Raw genomic sequence first — 24,536 nt, 5'->3', positions numbered from 1 at the left:
ATTAAAGAGGTTAGTGGATTTTCTTCCATAAACAATGGAAAGCTATTGAAAGTTTTGAAGGATTGCAATGAATTTGACAAAATCGTTTTCAAAAATCATCTTCTCTGATGATGTTAGAGAAATTGGAAGGAAAGAGACTAGATTAGAGACCAATTTGTGACCACATGCTTGTGAGATGCCAGGGATCTGGAATAACGTTGTGGGAATGTCAAAGGAGGGGAACTAGGACAAACTCTTTAAACACGATGTGACAGAGTCTTGAAGTAATAAAGGAGGCAAGAAAAGACGATGAGTCAGAAATGATAGTGAGCTTTCAGATGGGGTGACAGGGAGAATGAAGGATAAACCTGATAGCAGAAACAGGGAGGTCAGAAGGGAAAACTGTTTGGATGGATGAGAGGAAGGAAAGAGTTAAGTACATGGGGTATTTAGCGCTATCAGTAGAAATTTAATGGAACTACATATGTCATTTAAAATTGTCTGACAGCCAAGTTCAAAACAGTAAGAAAAAACAGTTGAAATTATGTTTAATAATGCTTTGTTTACCCCCAATATATTCAAAATGTTATTTCAACATATAATCAATAAAAAAGTATTACCAATATAGTTTACATTCTCTTTTTAAGTTTTTGAGATCTGGTGTCTATTTTGCATTTCTAGCTAATCCCAGTTGAGCTACATTTCAAGTGCTCAGTAACTGCCTGTGGCTAGCGGCTACCATATTGGACAGCACATTATTAGACAGTCATAGAACTGACAAAAACGATTTAGCACATTTCTTAATTAAGATGATGCTAAGACTGTATTTTGGAAATTATAATTCTATATATTATTTCTCCTTCTCTATTTCTTTTGTTTATTTTAGCTATTTTAGAGTCACGATGTTCTTTTAGCAGAACATCATTCTTTCCCCAAAGCACCAAGACTTTTTAGAAATATCCATGATATACTGTTTTATTGCCTAGAGTTACTGCTGTCTCATTTAATTCTCTGTTTGACTTACAGCTTTAATAAATAAATGTCTGAATACATTTTCTTCTTTTGTCAGTCTTCAAAGTTTTGATTATGAAATAATTTAGCAATGTGTCCTCAAAAACCTGGGATAAATGACATTTAGCACTTTGGATATGAGGACCATTTTTCATGTTCCCCAGGCTGCATATGTGTGTGTATTTCTCCCGTGTTTAATATGTGACATAGACTTGCTGGAGTTTTGGTCTTCACGATATGCTAAAGAATGCAGTATAAAAGAGAGCCTATTTCTATAGAAAACAAGCCAAGGACATTGTGTTCCATCTTTACAATGAAATTCAGATTTCCCATTAAAAGGCAAATCTATCATTTCAAAAGGTTGAATAGGATGGTAGTTTAAAAGAATCCAGCTGCTTAAATTTAGGGCACTGAAAAACATTCAATAAAAAAATGTTCCCTGGGTCTCAAGCATTTTCATTTGATTATGTATTGGATAGATTTTCATTAGGCCTAGAATTTTGCCTCTTAGAATTCTGTCCTAAAATAGTTTGACAACTGTTTTGAGAAAGCTGGACTCAACTATGGTAGCTCATTTATGATTAAATTATGTATTTGCTGTTTAGAATATTCTAGTGTTTGATAATATATTCTTAACTTTTGTTGTAGAAATATTGGACTAATCTTGCAGTGCTTTACTTTTTCATGTTTATTGTTGAGCCTCTCCCACTCCTATTTAGTTTCTTTTATGTTTCTTCTTTTCTTTGGAGACATTGTCAGAACATCTATTTTGTTCTCTAAGCAGCTTCTTTCAATGTTTTCAGTCACCTGTTCACACGACTTTATTTTTGTATCCAAGTAGAATGCTACCTTTTTGCTATTCTAATGTGCTCTGCCCAACTTTTTTCTGATTAATTTAGGAGTAGGAAGTGGAAAGGTGGGTGATACTCCCTACAATACAACATGTTACCCACAAACTGACTGGGGAGCACAGAAGAGCTCTGTGCTATGCAGCTGAGCTACAAATTCTCAAGGAAGTAGTCTATATGCTGTAGGAACAAAAAGACTTATGTCAGACATATTTGTATGATGCACGTATTTCCCATGGGCATTAATAGTCGTTTATTAAAAGTTATGACTAAGTCTCCATTCTCTCCAGCTCTGGACTTTAGCCCTGCTCTCTTTCAGGGGTAACACCAGAGATGTAGCCTGGGACCATACAGAGGACCATGGTTAACAAGGGCAGTACTTGTTATACCCTGGTAATAGGTATTTACTAGGTTTCTTAAATTGAGTATTTGGCTCTCTCCTACTGGTTGTTAGGCATTTTTACATATAAATAATATTGCCCTTGGGCCAGTCCCTAAAAGTAAATGTTTCCAATAATTTTTTGGCATCCAATGTTTTACTAACACTAATTTGGTCGCATTTGCAGACCTTACCTCTCCAATGTTCGTATTCTTCCTAAACAATTGTTTATTTTGAAAGAGAGTTTGTTCTAGTTAATATCAGTCCACTTCTAATGAATTTTTCCCCAAGGAGCTCAACAATTTTATGGAATAATTCTTTTTCGGAATTCATATTTTATTCTAGACCCAAATGAGCAAGTACTTTTTATGCTTTATCATAGTTTATGGGGGTATTTCATACTGGGGTCCTGTGCTTCCACTCCCCTGCCAACACTGGCTATCAAAACTGCTTAGGCTGCAAATAAAACAAGAAATGAAATCCATCTGGCATTTCTCATTGAATTAGGACCAGAACATTATTGTTAAATATTAACAGATGGCTAAAGTCTTAATATCAAACTAACATTTAAAAACATCTAAAAGGACCCACATGAGGGGGAAAGGACGGAGGACCATGTGTTTTCTCCATCTCAGAGCCCTTACTGTACGCTTCCCCCCACCATTTTTCCAACCACATGTTGAGAATCACTGGGGCCTCCTATCTCTAATAACTTTTATTCCTTAATAGCTGGTATCAAAATAGCATGTGATGATATTATCAAGATAGTATAATCAAGTGTTAGCCAACTCAGGTGATGTGTTGCCATTGGCATGCCTCAAGATCTTTTATTAAAGTCAGTTTTCTGTCTCTCCTCTCCTCTCCTCTCCTCTCCTCTCCTCTCCTCTCCTCTCCTCTCCTCTCCCTCTTTTCTCTCCTCTCCCTCTTTTCTCTCATAATAGGAAAAAGAAAAAAAGTACATGCTTCCCTTGGACAACCTGAAAGTTCGGGATGTGGAAAAGAGCTTTATGTCTAGCAAGCACATCTTTGCACTCTTTAACACAGAGCAAAGGTAAGAAATTGAAACAGTTCCTGTCTTCAGATTTTTTTCCTTGAAGTTCTACATGATTCAGAGATCATATTTGAAAATAGTTCCTTTGGTCACACCTTGAAATTTGTCTGCTCTTCAGTTTTCCTTTCATTTATTTTGTATTTTTAAATTCCACCATGGGTTATGGCTTCAAAATATAAAAACTCAGACTAAAAAAGATCTTCAAGTGTTAACTAATTATTTCTTGCTTTTCCACCTGGCATGAAAATAATTCTTCATCCATTTTTTTTTCTTTTTGAGATGGGATCTCGCTTTGTCATCCAGACCGGAATACAGTGCTGTGATTATGATTCACTGCAGCCTCGAACTCCTGGGCTCAAGCAATACTCCTACCTCAGCCCCCTAGAGTAGCTGGGACTACTGGGTGCATGCCACTGTGTCTGGATAATGTTTTAAAAATTGTTTTGTATGTAGTTGACCTCAAACTACCTGGGTGCAAGAGATTCTCCTGCCTTGGCTTCCCAAAGTGCTGGGATTACAGGCATGAGCCACTGCACCCAGTCTGTCCATTCTTAAAGCTACATTTTATTACCTTAAAGTCTTTCTTGTCCCAATATATTGTTTACATACTTACAAACTACTCTATGATAATTTTTAAAGTATCTATCTAACATGAATGGATATCACTTAAGCTCTTCTTGAAGAGCAGACAAATTTCATATACTATGACTAAATTCAGTGAATAGAATTATTCAGTTAAGGTGAATAAAAATGTATAGTATTTTACAGTTTTTCAAAGTGCTGTCTACATTCATGGTCATTGGTTTTTGTAACAACTGCCTTTGAGGTCAAAAGGATACAGTTACAAATAAAGTGTAGGCTCAGGGATGTTAACTCACTTTCTTAAGGTCATAAAACTCGTGCATGGGGGAGCTGGAACTTGTATTAGGACTTCCTCTTAAGTACACTTTTCCTTCCACTCATTTTCCATTGTGTGCTTATTTTGTTCTGCTGTTCATGTGCAGTATCAAAACTGTATTTTGAGCTGATCATCACGAGTGCCATGATCTTCACTGAAACTTAGCAGTAAAGTTAAATAAGCAAATGGAGAGGTAAGAGAGGGTGGACTAGAGAAGTGTAAAAGGGGTACAACTAGGAAAGGATAATAAAGGAGAGTTTTTCCAAATGAAAATGTTATAGGAAAAAGCTAATTAATTTGTGTGAGTCAGTTATTAAGACAGTAAGTCATTAGGTAACAGGATCTAATTTTAACACATTTTTCGAGGCTGCCTTTTATCTTTATTTAGCAATGAATGAAGTTACTTGATTAGGTTCAATGACTGGCCCAGGGTCAATCACACAGTAAATTAAAATAGCAAAAGAAGACGTCTTCCTACATTCCCAGTCAGTTGCTCAGAGTGACTCATAATACAAAAATACTTAGTAAAACCACAAAGTAAGCCGTTTAAAGAATAGACAGGAAAGAAAATTAAATACAACTAACTCCCCTACCAAATATTCAAATGGGATTTTTGAAGACAGTATTATTTGAGAGCAGCTTATGAAAACACACTGAAAATAATAAAGAATAAAAAGGTTTTCTAAAGAGAATAGTAGTGAGTCTGCCACACTGCAGCCAAGCTCAGTACTAGTTTACATGTCTTATCAGAGCAGCAGAGAATCAGGAGATTCTAAAGCAATCATCAGAGGTGTGCTCAGCCTTCTTGCCTAGATGCAGAGTGGAACAGGTGACTGCCAAACAGGAAGTCAAACAAAATTGAATCCGCGATCAACCTGAAAAGTTCAGGTTATAAAAAAGCTGGGTGTAAGGTAAAAACAAGGCTATGATAGACTATCATTTTTCATAAAATACAGCTGTGGATTTTAAAGACAACAAAAGTCACCGAAATAAGGAAACTTTGGATTTTGAAAAATCTAGATATTTTGGAATCCTGGAGTTCTAAAAAGATATTGAATTCTGCTGCCACTTCTCAGTGACCCCAGTGAGTATATAGATGTACCCACATTGGCCATGGTCTTCTCCTTTGAAATGCTGATTCCTTTAAATCATTTTTGTGCTAGCAAGGACCTCCAGTACAATGTTGACTACAAGCTGGAATCCTTGTCTTATTTCTCATTTTAAGGATAATTTAAGGATGATTTTAAAAATTGTATAGTGAAATACCTTTTGATAGATGTCTGATATCAGGTGAAGATTTCTTGTGTTTCTAGTTACTAAGGTTTCTGTTTTCATTTTTAAATCATGCTTAGAAGTTGAATTTTATCAACCTCTCCACCTGGAAGACTGTATGATTCTTCTTCTTCAATCTGTTCATGTGGTGAAATATACTAATAGACCTTCTAATGTTAAGCCATCCTTTGTCTCCTGGGATTAAACTTAGTTAGGTCACAATGTGCTATTCTTTATTATGAGTTCTTGGCTTAAGTTTGCTAGTATTTTAGCAAATGCTAAAATGAGTTAGATTGGCCCATAAATTTCCTTTTTATATTATTTCTGCCTGGTTTTAATATCAAGGTTCTGTTAGCTTCATAAATTGAGGTGAGAATAAGTCCTTATTGTTCTTTGGAACCCTTCATAAAAGATAGGGATTATCTATTAGCTGACTGGTGGAAGTAACCTGTAAAATCATCTGGCCCTAGAAAGTATTTTTGGTAAGTAGGCTTTTAACTAGTGATTGAATATATTTAATGATTTCAAATTTATTTAGGTTTTCTGTTTGTTCCATGGATCCATTTGAATAATTGTATTTTTTGTAGAAAGTTGTCCATTCTGTTTTGCTTTAAATATATTGCACCAAATATTTCTTAATATTTTATTTTTCTAAGTCTCTGTTGTATCTGAAATTTGACTGATTTTTATTTCTAATATTAATCCTTATCTTTTTTTATGATCACTCTTGCTAGATTTTTGTCTCTTTTCAGAGAATCAGCTTGTGGCACTTTTGAACATCTATTGTGTATGTTTTTTCTATTCCAATAATTTCTGTTCTCTTAATTATTTCCTTCCTTGTATTTTCTTGTGTTTACATTTTGGGTCTTTTCAAACTTCTTAATTTAGATGTGTAGCTCATCAATTTTTAACCTTTCCTTTTCTTATATATCTGCATATAAATCTATAGATTTCTCTCCAGGTAGTGTTTAGCTGCTTACTACAATTTTTGAAATTTAACAGTTTTATTACCATTCAGTTCTGTTTCCTATTCTTCGTCATGTTTTTTCTTTGAGCTATTTAAAAGTGTGTTTTACATTTTAGAATGCAGGGAATCTTATTGTTTTGTATCATTGATTTCTAACTTAATTGTATTGTGACCAAATAATATGGTCTAGTACATGGTGATAATAAATATTTCACATATACGTGAGAAGAATGTACATTTACTAGCTTGGAAGTGTAGGTTCCATGAGAGCTGATTGGATTATGCTTGTTAATTGTATTTTGCAATGTCTATAGTCATTATCTTTTCTTCATCTCAAATAATTCCAACATTCAACAAGTATATATTAGGCAGCTGTTATGTGCCAGATACTGTTCTATGCTTAAAATACACCTGTGAATCAAATAGACAAAGACAATTAAACATTTTAGATACAATCTAGAAAGGGGAATAGGCAGGGAGACAAATAAAAACTCACAAAGAATCTTATTTTATCAGATGAGCATTAAAAAGGTCACTTTGTGATTGTGAGCTTGAATAAGCCTGCCAATTTTTGCTTGAGGCCAATCTATGTTATTAGATTCATGCAAATTTAGTATTGTATTTTCCTGGTGACTTAAAAAAATAATTTTGTGACAACCCTCTTCATTCCTAATAATGCACTTTGCCTTAAAATTTGTCTTATGTTAATATAGCTACACTAACTTTTTGGTTAATATTTTTTATTGATACATAATATTTATATGTATTTATGGAGTACATGTGATATTCTATTACACGCATAGCATATGTAATTACCAAATCAGAGTACTTAGGATATTCATCATCACAAGTGTATATCATTTATGTGTTGAGAACATTCCAAGTCCTCACTTCTAGCTATTTTGAAATATACAATATATTGTTGCTAACTATAGTCACCATACTCTATTATTGAACATTAGAATTTATTCCTTCTATCTAACTATATGTTTGTACCCATTAGCCAACCTTTCTTCATCCTCTCTTCCCAACCCCCGCCAACACACACACACACACACACACACACACACACACACAAACACACACACACTTTATTTCCACCCTCTGGTATATATCATTCTACTAACTACCTCTGTGAGATAAACTTTTTAAACTCCTATTTATGAGCAAGTACATGCAATATTTGTCTTCCTGTGTTTGGCTTACTTCACTTAACATAGTGATTTCCAGTTCTATCCATGTTGCTGCAAATGACATGATTTTATTCTCTTTTTATGGCAAATAGTATTCCATTGTGTAAATATACCACCTTTTCTTTATTCATCCATTTAGAACATTTAGGTTGATTCCATATCTTTGCTATTGTGAATAGTACTACAATAAACATGGGGGTGTGTGTGTCTCTTTGATATACTGATTTCCTTTTCTTTGATTGAATACCCAGTAACGAAGTAGTTCTAGTTTTAGTATTTTTAGAAATTGCCATACTGTTTTCCATAATAGCTGTGCTGATTTACATTCCCACCAAGAGTGTATGTTCTCTTTTCTCCACATCCTCACCGCCATCAACAGATTAAATCTCATTACTCATTCATTATTGGTTGGTTCAGGTTTTTTATTTCTTTCTGATTCAATCTCGGTAGGTTGTATTGTCCAGGAATGTATCCATTTCTTCTAGGTTTTCTAGTTTGTTAGTGCATAGTTTTTCATAATAAGCTTTGATCTTTTGTATTTCTGTATTAGTTGTAATATCTTTTTTATTTCTGATTTTGTTTATTTAAGTCTTGTGTCTTCCTGATTAGTCTTACGATTGTCTTATTGATTTTATTTATCTTTTTAAAAACGCAACTTTTCATTTTGTTGACCTTTTGTATTGTCTTTTTCATCTCCATTTCATTTAGTTCCACTCTTATCTTTATTATTTATTTCCTTCTATTAATTCTGGGTTTTGTTTGTTCTTCCGTCTCTAGTTTCTTGAGATCCATCATTGTATTGTTTATTTAAAATCTATTTCTTTTGATGTAGGCATTTATTGCTATAAACCTCCATCAGCACTGTTTTTGCTGTATTTCATAGGTTTTGGTACATTGTGTTTTGATTTCTGGTTTTTTCAAGAAATTTTTAAATTTTCTCCTTAATTTTTCTCTTGATTCAATTGTGATTCAGGAACATGTTTTTCACTTTCCATGTATTTGTACTGTTTCCAAAATGTCTCGTTATTGATTTCTGTTTTTATTCCATTGTTGTCTGAAAAGATACTTGATGTGATTTTGATTTTTAAAAATTTTTTGAGATTTGTTTTGTGTCCTACTATATGGTCTACCCTAGATATGTTCTGTGTGCTGATTAAGAATAATGTTTATTCTTTAGCTGTTGGATGAAATGTTCTGTAAATGTCTGTTAGGCCTATTTGGTCTAATATGCAGTGTAAATCCAATGTTTCTTTGTTAATTTTCAGTCTAGACGATCTGTCTTATGCTGAGAGTGGAGTGTAGAAGTCCCAACTATTCCTGTATTAGTCTTTCCCTTCAGGTCTAATAATATTTGCTTTATATATCTGGGTGCTCTGGTGTTGGGAGCGCACATGAGGATACAATCATTATATCCTCTTGATGAATTGACACCCCTTTCATTATAGAATAATTTTGTCACTTTTTATTACTTAAAGTCTGTTTTATCTGATGTAAGCATAGCTACTCCTACTCACTTTTGAGCACCATTTGCATGGAACATCTTTTTCCATTCCTTTATTTTCAGTTTATATATGTCTTTATAGGTGAGAATTTCTTGTAAGCAGCATATAGTTAGATCATTTTTAAAAATTCATCCAGCCAGTCTATATCTTTTAAGTGCAAAGTTTAATCTGTTTACATTCAAGGTTATTATTGACATGTGAGGGCTTATCATTTTATTACTTGATTCTTTATTGTTTTGTATATCCTTTTTTCCTTTCTTTTTCTCTCATAATTTATCTTTGTGGTTTGATGGCATTCTGTAGTGGTTACATTTAAGATTTTTCCCTTCCTTGTTACTGTGTTTGCTCCACTAGTGGTTTTTATATTTGCATGTATTTTCATAATGGTAGTTATTATTCTTTTGCTTTTGGGTGTAGGTCTCCCTCAAGTATTTCTTATAGGGGTGGTCTAGTGTTGATGTATCTCTTAGCTTTTGCTCATCTGTGAAAGACATTATATCTCTTTCATTTAGGAAGGATAATTTTGCTGGGCATAATATTTTTGGCTAGCACATTTTTTCTTTCGGCACTGTGAAGATATCATCCCATTCTCTCCTGTCTTGTTAGGGTTCTGCTGAGAAATCTGCTGTTAGTCTGATGGGGTTCCTTTATATAGGTGGCTAGACACTTTTGCTGTTTTTTATTTTTTTTTCTCTTTGTCTTTGATTTTTGACAGTTTGACTATAATATGCCATGAAGAAGACCTTTTCAAATTGTATTTATTTGGCGATCTTTGACTATATCTGAATGTCTAAATATTTTGCTAAGTTTTGAAGTTTTTAACCTATTATTTTATTAAATGGGTTTTCTAATTCTTTCATTTTTTTCTTTGTTTCTTGGGACACCAAAAATTTGAATATTTGGATGCTTTATGATGTCCCATATGTCTTGAAGGTTTTAATCTTTTTGTTGTTATTGTTTTTATTTTTGTGTGACTGGGCTACTTCAAAAGATCTGTATTCAAGTTCTGAGATTCTTTCTCCTGCTTGTTCTGTCTTACTGTTGAAGCTTTTGAATGTATTTTGTATATTATTTAATGAATTCTTCAGTTCCAAAATTTCTGCTTTTTAAAAAATTATATCTCTTTGGTAAATTTCTCATTCATATCCTGAATTGTTTTTCTGATTTCTTTGTATCATTTTTCAGAATCTTCTTTTTTTTCACCCATTTTAAATATATACTTTAATGAGTTTACAGATATGTACAGTTGTTCAGCCATTAACACAAGATATGCAACATTTCCATCATGCCCCTTCTTGTATCTCTCTGAGCTTCTTTAGTGATAGCATTTTTAATTTTTCCCTAGGATTTCATGAATTTCCCCTCCCTCCCTTTCTTTCTTCCTCTCCTTCTTCTCCTTCCTTCCTTCCTTCTTTTGAGACAGGGCTTCACTCTGTCACCCATGCTGGTGTGCAGTGATTTGATCATAGCAGCCTCTACCACTGGGCTTAAGTGATACTCCCAACTCAGCCTCTTGCGTAGTTAGGACTATAGGCACATGCCACTATGTCTGACTAGTAAATTTCTTTTTATTGGGATCTGTTGCTGGATAATTATTGTGTTCCTTTCAAGGTGTCAAATATTCTTGCTTTTTCATGTTTCCTGTGTTCTTATGTTGATATCTACACATCTGGTATAATTGTTGCTTCTTCTAATTTTTTTGAAATTGCTTTTGAAAAGGAGAACTCTTTTCTGACATGTATCTTTGGTATTGGTTGGGTAGGGTACTTTGCTTTTGAATCTGACTATGTGTAGTGGTTTAGTCTCTGTATGACTTCTTCATTTGTAGACAGCATCAGTGGTGTCTGAGACTACCTTGGTGGCTTAGAATGCAGTTGTTATTAGTAGAGGCTATGATAAAGTTTTGCTGAGTACTATAACACTAGGTGGGCCAGTCTTTAGGCCCCAGGCCAGTGTGCGCTGGTGCTGGTGTTGGTGGGCCCAGGTAGGCCAATTCTTGTGCCTCCAGGTTGCTTTCTCAGATGCTGGTAATGGCATCAGTGGGTCTGGCAAGTGAACAGGTTCTTAAGCCCCTGGGCAGTGGGTGTGGCATGGGCAATGGCAGCAGCAATGGTGGAACAACCATCTGGGACCCAAGTGGTCCACACCTGTGGTAGCAGTGGCTGCAAGAGGTTAGGTGAGCTGGCCCACAGACTTTCAGGTGGTGTGTATGGTTCGGTGCCAGCTGTGGTGGTAGTGCAAGTTGAATATGGCTGGTCTCAGACCCTGGGAGAAGTGCTTAGGTGCCACAGGTGGTCAACTGGGCTGGGTGATCTTCAGGCCCCTGGAAAGTACATGCAGATGATGCTCAGTCCCCTGGAAGATGTGTATAAGTGATGCCCATGTCCCTGGATGGTATGCTCAGGTAAAGGGGGAGGGAGTGGAGCTGAGCCAGGTGAACTTGCTCTCAGACCCCTCAGTGGTACTGGCTATGGTAGGCAGAAGTAGGGTGATCCCCAGACCACTGGAAAAATGCTTAGGTGAGAGCAGAAATGGCTATCTGTAGCCCTTCTACTGGGAAGCCTATGGTTGCTTTCCCTGGGTGGAGCCATAAGCTGGGGGCTGGGAACATAGGCTTCATTTGTGTCTTGGCTCCGCAGCAGCTTGCAGCAGTGGTGGTTGTGGGCAGTGGCATTTGTCCTTGGGGGCATATGAAAAGGTGTAATTACCCCTCTGCAGAGGGCCACAGGTAGGTAGGATGGGCATGGGATCACTGTCTGTGGCTCCTGCCTTAGCCCTGGCAATGGAGCAGAATGCAGCTTGGTGGGGTGGCGGCTGTGCTCTCAAAATGGTGTATGCAGCAGTCCCTTCATGTGGTCTCCAGACAGCTCTCTCTGTTAGTCTCTGAACTCATAAGGATTGAGGTGTTCTCTCATGTCTAGGACTGTAGGAATCTCCAGCAGAAACGTGGTCTACTGGGGGTCTCTCATTCACCCTTTCCCCACATTAAGGAGCCACTCCAGACCCTCAGCTGATCCAACTGAACTGTTTCCCTCTCCTTTCTTGCTTTTGGTGCTTCCTGTCACTTCTCTGTTGAATTCCAGTGTTCTGTCTTAGATTATCTACTCAAAGTATGATTATCCACTCACTATTTTGGTTCTTTTCCATGGAAGAGGCAAATACCAGATTCATCTAGGCAGCCATCTTGAAGCCCCCTCTTTGTATTTGACCATGCCATGATATACTTGCATGTCATTTTTCTTTGCTAGTGGATAAACTTTTTTTAGTCTGTCTTTTCTCTGAGGATGTGACCTTTGGAGGTTCCTGGATTCACCCAAGATCTTATTATTATTATTTTTTGTGGACATTAAAATCGAAACTTTTTGGTTACTGAAACTGATGCCATCCAGCGGCAAAAGTGAGAAAAGATGTATTTCCTCTTTTGAGGGGAGGAGGCAATTGATAATTCTTTTATTTTGGAGCTTTGGCATGTAAAATAATGTTTTTCATATGTCTTAGAGGAAATAGTTTTTATTCTCTTCCTGCAGTTTTGGCTGAAATGAAGTGGCCTTTCATTGTCAATAGATTGTAGAAACAAAAAACTATGTTCCTGATTTCTTCTAGGGATGAGGACTGTGACAATAGTGAACTTAGAAGGTCAACCTGGGATTCAGTGTGTATACACACATGAAAGTTTTACAAACTGATTAGAGAGAAATAGCAATAATTTATTCTCTCAACAAATATTTATTCTGTTATCCATTCCAAAGTATCAAAGTAACAAAGTATCTGTTATCCATTCCAAAGTATCCATTCCAAAGTATCAATTGGAATGAAATTCCAATTTATTCTGTTATGCATTCCAAAGTATCAATGAAATTTATTATCCATCCTGAATGTCAGTATTGGTACTGTGTATTAGTCTGTTCTCATGTTGCTTATAAAGACATATCTGAGACTGGATAATTTATAAAGAAAAAGAGGTTTCATGGACTCATAGTTCCACATGGCTGGGGAGGCCTCACAATCATGGCAGAAGGCAAAAGACATGTCTTACATGGTGGCAGGCAAGAGTATGTGCAGGGGAACTTCCCTTTATAAAATCATCAGATCTTGTGAGGCTTATTCACTATCATGAGAACAGCATGGGAAAAACCAGTCTCCATGATTAAATTACCTCCCACTAGGTCCCTCCCATGACATGTGGGATTTATGGGCGCTACAATTCAAGATGAGATTTGGGTGGGGACACAGCCAAACCATATCATACTCCAAATAAAATATAAGGTGTTTTCTTGTTTTGAGAACATTTGCAATCATAGTGAGTGTCATACATTTATTTTTCATTGAACTTAAAACAGAAGGACTATGTTAGAAAAGAAGAAAATGAAGTTTAGTTGTGAGATTATTATACATGAAATCAATGAGTTATAGTGTGTAAGGTAACATCTAACTAGATTACAGGATAGGGTATTCCACTGCAGTTCTGAAGTGTCAGAATAGCAGACAGCATAGTATTTAGCCACAGCAAAAGAGTTAGCATCATAGAAGGTGACTTTCATTAGGTCATGGCATGAATTGATGTAGAGGACATAGAAAAGACTACTTCAAATGGGAAATAGTATTAGTCAAAGCCAGTAGCAAGAATTGTTATTTAATCTGTTGCTAGTCTCTTCTGAATGAGAAGAAGCTAATTTCAAAGGCAAGATGAGCCCTAGTGACAAAAATAAAAACATTCCTTTTTGTTTCCATAGAATTTATTGAACTGGACTTACCCATGTCAGTTTATGTATTTTAATACTCTGTGTTGTGGTAAAATCATGCATCTTTCAAAAGCCCATATGCTTAGCATAATTCTATCAACTATTCTTAAATTACATTCTTTTCACCACTTATATTGATTCTGAGGTTATGTTCCTAATTTGTTTTCTCTTCTGAGACAAGACCTTATAAGAAAATAAGTGTTCTCATTCCTTGCCTTTAGATGAGGTTATGCTTGGTTAATTTAGATTAGATTTTCTAAATGCCTCCATTACTTTGTAATTTTTATCCCTGTCCTCCACATCAGTGTTTTGGATCAATTTGTTTAACCATTCAGCAGACCTATATGAGATGCATCGACTTGGAGCTAAGAGTTTCTGTTTGAACACCAATGCAAGTTTAAAATTTCATGGCTTTCTGGGGGTTTCCAGAACCTTATAGATAATCTCATCAGTCTTTCTTACCTCACAGGTTAAGGAGCTAATATCTATAACAGTTAAATGCCTTCCTAATGTCACAAAAACAGTTAATGAGAGAACCAGAACTACAACCCAGGTCTAATATCTCCTAACTCAAGGCTGTTTCTGATACTGTAGTTTAGAGATTAACTATGGAACAGGAATTCTGCCTAAGGCTTTAACTGGAATTGCTCCTAAAAGATCAGCAATGAAGAGATTTTTAACTTATTGTGTAGGGATTTCAGTTTACTGTAAGATCATACAAATTTCCATGGAATGCTTTTAGTCTCATTTTTAAAGCCCTGCATGGAACTGACCAGTGCTCCTGCTACAGTTCCTGACAAACTTTTAGCCATGGCTATTTGTATGGCAACATTATTCCTAAGAGCTCATTCAGTTGCTATTTCAGCTTTCCACTACATAAACTTTAAAAGAGTTACTCTGTAGTCCCCCATCATCAGGTGTGTGGGAATTAATACATTTAACATCCTTTAAAAAAAAAAAAAGGCTTTGGTGTCCTGGTGAATTAATATAATCTTTACATGCCGGGTTACCAGATTTTTGAGCCATTTTAAACAGTGTTTCAGTGCTAAGATTTATGAATGAAAGGATTTGTTGCTAGTTGCAGTGACTTCAGCACTCGAGGAGAGCGAATTTCACACTCAGACTGATTTAGCCTACATAAACTCCAGCTAAGAATACCCATTCCTGAGCCTTCCTCTGGCTCTTTCAAAGATGGCATCATAGATATCTGGGGAGACTAACATTGTGATACTCTGTTCTCACATTAATTGCTTCACCTAATCATAAATTAAAAGTTAAATTTTAGTTAACAGACTCCTAAAGTTCACTGTGGCATGGTCTAAACTAAGGATTCAAATGCTCCTCCAGGTTTTTGTTCTATTTGATTTTGTTAGAAATGCCGTGTTTTCTCTGGTAGAAGTATGTCTAGATAATGGCCTCACTGTGCTCTCGGCTCTCCCCAGGCAGGCCTTCAGTTTTAAGGTCATGCTAAGGCCCATTTGGTTCAAGGTATGTCAGCTTTGGTAGCCAACAGAGATCCGTTTCTGTCCAGGGGTTTGTAGGGCAGCCACACGGTATTTTCTGAGCACTCCTTGGGGTTGTAGAGCCTTGTTTTCTTTTAAAATAAGGCATTCTTTCTACTTTGTAGCTTCAATTCAGGATATGGTTTATCAATATTACCAAGTGTTCCAATTTACCTCCTCCCCCTTTTCCTATAGAAAGTGATTTTAGGATGTTTCACTACTCCACTTAGTCCCCAGCATATTGCGGACACTCAATAAATGTCAAATAATGCCGCAATATAGTTAGTGTGTGCTCTTTAGGCATTCTGAAAGAATGACTCTTTATTTGCATTGTTGAGTAGTGGTATATTTTTCCACTTGTTAGCTGGAAAGAAATTAGAGTCTGGTTGTTCATTTATATACCTCTATGGCTACATTTCTATACTAAGACATGCTCAGAGTTTAAATTTGTTTGAAAAAGTGTTTAAATGAATATTCCGGGTGGTATACAATGCTTTGTCTAAAAGATCATGTCTCAATTGGATATGGTTGAGTGTCGGATCTACATTAAAAAAGGAACAATTACTCTTCCATAAATAGGGATGGCAGAGACTCATGTATCAGAATTTCAGTAAGGTAAAAAGCATGTAATATTCTGGACTCGGGAATGAAATACTGTGTAAGGAACACAATTCAATTAAGCTTGTTTATGCAACAGAAACAAGACACCTGGATAAATTATTTCATTTTTATCCCACTTTTGTCAAAACAATGTTTAAGACATTACTTCTTGCCTCACAAAATACTAAGTGAGAATTGCTTGTCTTCTAAATACCCTGATTCAGGAAGATTTTTATTTGTCAGATGATTCAGTCAGTAATCAGTCCCAACCCAAGTAGAGAAATGAAATGTATGTTATCCTACTTTCCCCCTTGGGGTGTGGATGGGTCATCTTTCCAGTAGAGGTGTGTGTAATACCCTCTAACTGTGAGTATCTGGTGGAGGGAAAAAATAAATCAGTTTGAAAGTAGAAACACTTTATCATTCTCAATTGACCTAGAGTTCATTGTACTGTTTCTGTAACTTCACGTGTGCTATAAAAATTTGGTTTTCCCCATGCTTTATCTTTAGTCAGAAAAAAAATACCACTAGATATGAGACCAATTGACACCTGATGTATTGTTGTCCAGAGGCGAACACAAGTGAACTGGTGGCACTCAGGCATGAGTAGTGTTACTATGGGGATCACCTGAACAATGAGTTTAAGAAATGGAGTGTGTTAAGTGAACATTTTAATACCTTATTCTTCCTTCTGGTTTTAACACAATGATATGTTAAATTAATTAAAATGTAACAATTCTATAACTTCTCTACTGTGAGACTGCTTTCCATGAGGGAGAGGCTGTTTTTCTTATTCATTGCTGTATCCCCAGGGCCTAACACAGTGCCTGGCATTTTTGTGAGCTCAATAGCATGAGGGAATGAATGCATGGATGCAAAACTTTCCCCCTCTGTTATATGGAGAAGATAGAAATAATGCCAATTGCTAATATAAAGCATTCTTAAAGTAAGTAAGCTCTAGAAGCCTAGAACTTCAAATGCAAGTGGGATGAAAATGGAAATACAGATTCAAACTCTCAGAGGAAATAGTTTGAGGACAAAAGGAAATATTTTATTTAGACAGTAATAACCTTGGTAATATACAGACTGTATAAATGAGTGCTGTTTGAACTAAATAGAATTATATGACATTGTCCTTTAAGAAAAAAAAAGCGTAGATATTTTATTATAAATTGTCTTAACATTGTTCTCATAATCTTACCATTTATTATTCAAAAATACTTTGTAGATAGCTACACTAAGCATTCTAAATCTTTATTTCTTGGTTCTAGCAAAGTATTGACAAATTTCAGGTTTTCTTTTTTTTTTTTTTTTTGGAGATGGAGTCTCGCTCTGTCACCCAGGCTAGAGTGCAGCGGCATGATCTCTGCTCACTGCAAGCTCCACCTCCCGGGTTCACACCATTCTCCTGCCTCAGCCTTGCAAGTAGCTGGGACTACAGGTGCCCACCACCACGCCCAGCTAATTTTTTGTATTTTTAGTAGAGACAGGGTTTCACGGTGTTAGCCAGGATGGTCTTGATCTCCTGACCTCGTGATCCGCCCACCTTGGCCTCCCAAAGTGCTGGGATTACAGGTATGAGCCACCACGCCCGGCCAGGTTTTCTATTAGTTTTAAAAGTTAAGCAGGAGGAGAACCAGAAGACAACTTCAGTTCTCTGTTCATAAGTTTTCACTTCTTTTTTCTGCTAGAACTATTAAGTTCACAGGGCTCAGACAGAGACTTGAGGACTCTTACAGTTATTGATTGTGACTTCACAAGATGAGGGTAATGTTTATTTGTCATTATAAATCTGGAAAGATAAACCCTGTGCTTTCCCTGTTAAGGGGCTGGATAGGAATATGTGTTCAGCAAGTCAGTAAAAAAAAAAAAAATTATATATTTTGAAAGCTGATTCCAAGTCCAAATCTTGGAAACAGAGATCTCTGTTTTTGTGTTTGTTCTTTTCCTTTGTTCTAGTCCCTCATTGCAAAGATATTTGTTGTCATATGGTTCTGATCCTGCTTGTTACAAGTTTCCTAATTCTCAATACTGCATCTTTTTCCTTTAAGAGTGTCCCTCTAGTTGTGAAATAGCATCATTAGGAAATCCTAGGTACACCAGAGAGGAGGGGGAAAATATTTTTAAAGGGAGCCTGGAGAGGGATGGATTGGAGAACCAAAATTCTCAGCCCATTTGGTTTATTTGATTCACCAACCACACCCAGACAGAAATCAAATATAATTTGGTAATAATTTTATGAACTAAGTCTGTGACAATTGATTTCACAGCTAAGATATATTCTCATGAAAGACAACATAATTTCTTGAGTATGAAATGCCTGTGACTTAAAGCAATCAATTTAAATTCTTTATTGTTTTTCAAATTAAACTCTGAAATGAAATAGGAGTATGATGTCCTACTTGGATGATTGTTTCTGCCTTTTTTGAGGGAGAAAAATAGCAAGTTAGTGCTTTTCAACGTTTTTAAATGTCATTAAAAGATTTTGGAGGAATTCTTCATGCTTAAAACACCTGTGTGAAGTCTAGATTCATTTTTCTAGGGGAATCAGGCATCGTACTTTTCAGGAGCCTTTGCGTATTTCAAACAAAGAGATTGATAGGATAGAATCAGCAACTTCAGTTGCTTTCTTCCCAAGGATTCAGTTTCTTTCTTCCCAAGGATTTAAACTGGAGTTGTAACCAAAGCCATTAGTAGTGCCAGCAAGGATTTTGGTCAAAGTGTTTGAGGCATTCATGTTCAAGTTTCTGTCCAAAGACTGTGTTGATGAATGAGCCCAACATGGCTATGTAAAGTTCAAGACAAAAAGAAATTATGTCCTTCACAGCAAGTTTACTTTTCTTCTAGGATTTCAGAGGAAACACATTGCTCTCTCTCCACCTATTTTCCGGAACAAGTATTTGCTTCCCCCACTACCCTCTTCAGACAAACACTGCAGCTTGGGACAGAAGTGTGCCTCCATTTGGGAGCCATAGAACAACCCCAGCTGCTGTTCATTAATGATAGGGGACCCAATCGCTAGTTGTAAACATGCTACAGAAAAAATATGATCAATTCTAAGAGACATGCTTTAAATGAGACACTGTAGTGGTAAGCTGTAAGAGAAAGTCTGATAGATCACTATTTTACCTTAAAAGAGATTGATACAAATGATTGCTAGGCTTTGTTAAAAAATTAGCTTTTCTTTTTGAAAGCTATTAGTCATTCTGAAGAACTGGATTCAAGATATTATCTGTCTTGTTTCAGGCTTTTATTTCAAAGAATAAGTTTATATTTTGGTTACTTATGTTAAGGATGAAATTAAAGTGAGTTGTGTGCTGCAGCTTCATTTTAGCCAGTGTGGTAGTGATTTTGTGAATTCGTGATAGCGTGGGACCCCCAGGCTGAAGCCAGTAGTGAGACAGCAAGTATTCAGGTATTTCAGTCAGCAATCTAGGGAGCAGAGCTCTTCAGAAATGAATAAGTAGGATTGTGAAAATATCCCTAGCTGGGCCCAGCCTGAAGGAAATGTCTAAATACCAATATCTCTTTGGCCATCTTAGAGGCCTCCCAAGAACAAAAATAAAGGAAACTAAGGGCATGTTTTATTGACTATTGGAATAATCAGGTTTTTAGTGATAACATGTAGAATATAATAAGAAAAAAACTTAGGTCAAATAGTAGAATAAACATAAAAAGTCCAAAGAGGATTATTCTTCAAGTCTATTGCTGTTTCAATTCAGTTAGAGTTGAATAATGGCATCTCTGGCAGCCGTTAAGTGTTTTCCATTATTAGCGGTGTCACCATATACTATCCTGACATTACTAAAGTAATAACACCTTGCCTAGGAGTTCTTGAATTTGAAAAAAAAAAAAAAAGCCTTTAAGCCAAATAGCACTTGTAACTATAATGCTAAATGAAGATAACCGAGCTACTTCAATCAGGCACTCAAGATATTAATGATAAATCTGTCTTTGAAAAATAACAATTTACAAATAAGAATCTTTGTGTGACTTAACATTGCATGTCTAATATATTTTTAGTTTTCTTTAGCTGACTTATGGTGATACCAACTTACCCATAAAGAATGTCTTTAGTAACTATACCTGCTGAAAAAAAATACTGTGAAGGTTTGAATTATATTCCTTACGTATAAATTATATTATTCTGCTTCAACTTGCTGCATTCAAAGGGAAACTATTTACTGGCATGTGTAATTAATTTTAATTAACACACAGCCTCAGCAAAGGGAACCGACATGGTACAAGCCTTGGTAGAAAATGTTAGTCACACTCTGCAGCTAACTCTGAGCAGATGCATAGTTTCATGAAGAAAATATTTGCAACGTCTAACTGTAGCAAGTTTTTCTCCTTTCTTTCTTTTTCTAATTTTGAAACTGCCTGTGTTTATTTCTTAGAATCTGAAAAAAAAGTACTGTGCGTATAAAGGAACAGTTTCAAAAAATGCAGTTGCAGAGAGTAGTTTTGACTATTCAAACAAGTAACTGCCTTTGCTCTCAGTGTGTGTTAAATCCACACCTCACTAAAATCTTTTATAGGTAAGAGTATGAGTGATATGTGTTATACTACCAGATATTAGCCTAAACTCTTTTTAATATTATAAAATGATTTTGCTTCAGAAAATGAATAAGTTGCTCTATCATCACTGTACTAAGGTAGTTGAAATATTTCTGCATTTTAATTAGATTTTGGATTTAAAATAAATTGGCTACATAAGGTCTGCACCAATGGCTCTCCAAGGAGAGTGAAAAGGAGGACACCTTTTCACTCTTAAAAATTGTTGAAGACCACAAAGAGCTTTTGTTTATGTGGACTGTGTGGATTATATCAGGAATATTGTGAGTTGGTTGACTTCACATTGTTGTTTGAAACTGGCCATAGTGAGAGTATTTATACCAGAAAACTAGCAAATGCTAAAAATTATAGCTTCTCCTTTTTCTAGAAAGTCTATTGATAAGCTTTTATCAGCACACCACCAATTATATTTATTGTTAGAAATTAGAAATGAGAAGTTTTAAAAATATTTATTTAACTTATTTAAAACTAACCATAATAAACCCATTTTATGTTAACACAAATTGTATGTTTTACTTTAAAAATTATTGAGAAGAGTGGCATCTTTTTTACAGTTTTGCAAATCTTCTTAATGTGTAGTTTAACAGAAGACAGCAGGATACCCATATCTGCTTCTGCTTTCAATCTGTTACAATATGTTGTTTTGGTTGAAATCAATGATGAAAACCTGCCCTCACACAGATTTGTAGTTAGAAAATTGAAGAGTATTTTAATAGCCTTTTAAAATTTGAATCTTCTTTGATATTCCACCAAAACTCGACAAGTAATTGTTTCTTAAAAGTTAGTTGCAATGAGGGATCTGAAATCATTATCAGTGAGCTTTCTATATTCTGCTACACTGATTCATTGGTCTATCATGCACTTTAAATGGATCTTTTACTTATGAATGATTTTGTAACATCATACATTTGTCATTTGGAAAATATTGGTTCACTGATTTACACAGATCTTCCAAATGTTTATACATTTCTTTCTACAATGCTTAAAAATTACATTCATTAATATCCACCAATCTTATCAGAAAAAGGGAAGGTGTCAATGACGCCCATGGTGATAGATATGAGTTTTCCAAAATTCTAACACAAAAATTTATCACTGGCCACAAATAGTGTCAGTTGTTTTCCTTTAAGTGACGGCTTATTTTGTTTATTTTTGAGAAAATATCTGCCAAAAACTGAAGTTTTAGTAACGATAGATTGTTAGCCAGTTTTTCAAGTAAAAACGGAATCCCATGAAAAACAGCAGCTGCTTCACCTTACAACTGCTTTGCTTGAGACAAGCACTTCAGGATACAGCAGAAGTGCTTATGTGTACTTCTTATTTTATGACATGGAATATTAAAATTTAATCTCTAGAAAATATTCGCTTATAATTAATACATAATTATTATCTAGAATATATGAATCTAAATTAAAATTTAGTCTTTGGATATAATAGAATTAATATTTTTAACTGCTTCATCAAGATATCCTTAAGTGAAACTTGCTTTTTTTAAAACTGTGATGACATAGCAGTGAAGGCTACAATGACCATCAGTCAGTACCTCACTGTGATGTTGCCTTGGCTTATGCTAGGGTACCCACCCTTGCCTTTGCACCATCAGTGCAATGTTAATATATTTGTTGCCTCATAAACCATGGAATTAAAGTGATCTACACTTTGACTATTTCAGTAATACTTGTGTTCATTGATAAGAATTCATTTAAATGAATATCTTTGAGGATTAGTTAGTACTGATACCAGACAAATAGAATCAAAACAAGTGTCATTCTTTAGATTTGTCCATTTTGGGGCAAAAGTATAATTCTGTAGATTAGAGTTCTAAACTCATGTTTCATGGCAGCAACTAAATATTTAATTAGACAAATTAACTCTGTCATTTTAAAATTATAGTCATTTCTTTTTCCTGACTTTTGTTATCCAGTAGACATTCAGCAATGTCAACTGTACAAAGGCTTTTAGCCTCTCAGCTAGTGTGCACTTCTCCAGCTAATGCAGCACAATGATTTATCCTATAAAATGCTTCAAGGACTTTTTCACTTCTAGTTTGAAAAGCCCTAACAAACAATATTGGGCTTACAAAGAACATACCTATATCTAAAATATTTTATTCTTCTTTCTTTAAATGTTCAATGATTCATCTCAAAATGAGGCTGTAACTTAACTGGCATTAAAATGCTATTCAAATGTTCAATTGCAAAAGACAATAGGTAAATTATATACATATATTAAAAAATAAGAGAAAGATAGCTTTATTTGTATTTTTAATTTTTTGTTATTTATAGTTTTGTCCTGTTTCTTTGCATTAGATGCCTTCCTTCTAGGAGTCAGAGCACTAACTCTGTCATGTCAGTCTTATCTTCTTCAATATCTTTAGATGTAGCTGTTGCAGCTAGGTTTGAGAAAGTTTCTCTTCAAATCTCCCTTTTTTAAGCCAATGAGCCATCTTTAAACATATGGAAAATACATTTTCTTTTATTTTAGAATTACTAAATCCTAAAATAATACATTTTAGATAAAAATTTTAAAACTACAAGTTTTGTAAATTAAAGCATTGCAAAACAAGACAAAAAGATATACTTACTTCTTGTTGTGTCTGTACATAGGCCCAAGGGAAACTTTAGGATTTCAAAATCACAATGTATTGGATGATAATGAGGTTAACAAAGATTATAGCAAGTATAAACAAAAATAGTTATTAAGAGTTGTGGTAGAAGTACTGAGAACAAATGAGTTAATCTCAGAAAATGCACATACTCTCTTTCAAATTTCTAGTACACAACTTTACTTTCCATTAATTGCCCAGGTGATAACATCATCACATCATGTCCCTTTTTGATAAACTTCTCTGTATATTCATAACAGAATGAAAGTGAAAAAAGCAAACTAGTATTATGACAATGGTTTTGATCTGGAGAAACATCTGAAAGGATCTTGGGGACTCCTGAAAGAGTCCTGTGTACCCCAGTAGTCCCCAGACAATACTTGGAGGACTATTGTGAAATGGCAGTTAGGCAATACGTGATATAATGATTCAGTGGTGTCACATCAGCTTAAGCTGTATTTTCATGCGATAGGGGGTGTACTTATTGCATAAGTAAGTCTGTTGGATGTTTCTCTTACTTGTGAAGAATCAATATGACATTGATTGCCAAATTTGATTTTTCATGTCCCCTACACACTGTCATAAAGCAGATGGTAAAGACAGAATGCATCTGAAAAGTCAAACTCATGTCAGCTAAATTGATAGCTTTATCTTAACATCAAAAGCCATGTCACTCAGTCCCCTCCTACTCACCCCCAATATAAAAACTGAAACAGTGATGGAATTTCCAGAGCATTTGTTTACTCCCTTTAACTACCATTGCTCTTTGCTGAGTGATGATGCAGGGCAGATGGTGTCAGGGAGAGAAATCATCAACTAGCTCAGGATTGAAAAGGGATAAAGATGCTGGAAATGTGTTGATGTTTGAGAAGGATGTGTGGAAATGAAGAAGTGACTAAAGAGGACAGCCTTATCACCAACAACATAAGCATATCCCTTGCTCTCTAATTCTGCCCCAAAGGGAAAGGAACAGGGCTTCAGTCTCAAATCAGAGAGCCACTTTTGTAGTCTGGGGTAAAGATATCATGCATACCTTTCCTTCCTTCCCCTCCACTGTGATAGATCTGAGAAGTGATGAAAGCCAAGAAATATTGAGCTGTTGTATTTTTTTTTTTACTAAATGCTATGTATGCCAAGGGTTATTTGCTTAATATCCTTCATCTTGGATCAAAATGGTGAGAAATTTAAAACCGAGAATTTCCCTGAAACACTACTTTTTAAACCTTCTCTGGTGAAGGTTTTTTTTTTTTTTTTAAATTTTCAATTACTTGCAGATCAATACAAGGTCCTATTGCACGCCTAAGCAGTTTGCAACTTGCACAGCATGAGACTCACCTCATGAGTTCAACAGCACTCAAACTGGTCTAAACACTTGAACAAGACAGACTAGTCCACTGATCAGGGCTTGGATG

At 35.4% G+C, this 24,536-nt stretch overlaps 1 protein-coding gene across 8 annotated transcripts in view; it reads left to right on the top strand.

Moving 5' to 3' along the window:
• DNM3 (dynamin 3) overlaps positions 1–24,536 on the top strand; it is a 577,169-nt gene that overhangs the window by 416,310 nt on the left and 136,323 nt on the right. For all 8 annotated transcript variants that reach the window (XM_024249216.3, XM_024249215.3, XM_054525302.2 and 5 more), the window contains one exon: positions 3,159–3,268. In XM_024249216.3, the coding sequence (XP_024104984.2) occupies positions 3,159–3,268 (110 nt within the window). The remainder of the gene's footprint in view (positions 1–3,158; positions 3,269–24,536) is intronic.

This window comes from Pongo abelii, chromosome 1 (genome assembly GCF_028885655.2).
Source record: "Pongo abelii isolate AG06213 chromosome 1, NHGRI_mPonAbe1-v2.0_pri, whole genome shotgun sequence".
In the NCBI taxonomy this organism is placed as follows: domain Eukaryota; kingdom Metazoa; phylum Chordata; class Mammalia; order Primates; family Hominidae; genus Pongo; species Pongo abelii.
Note: the sequence above shows the minus strand (reverse complement) of the source record. Positions and strands in the feature narration are given on the sequence as shown.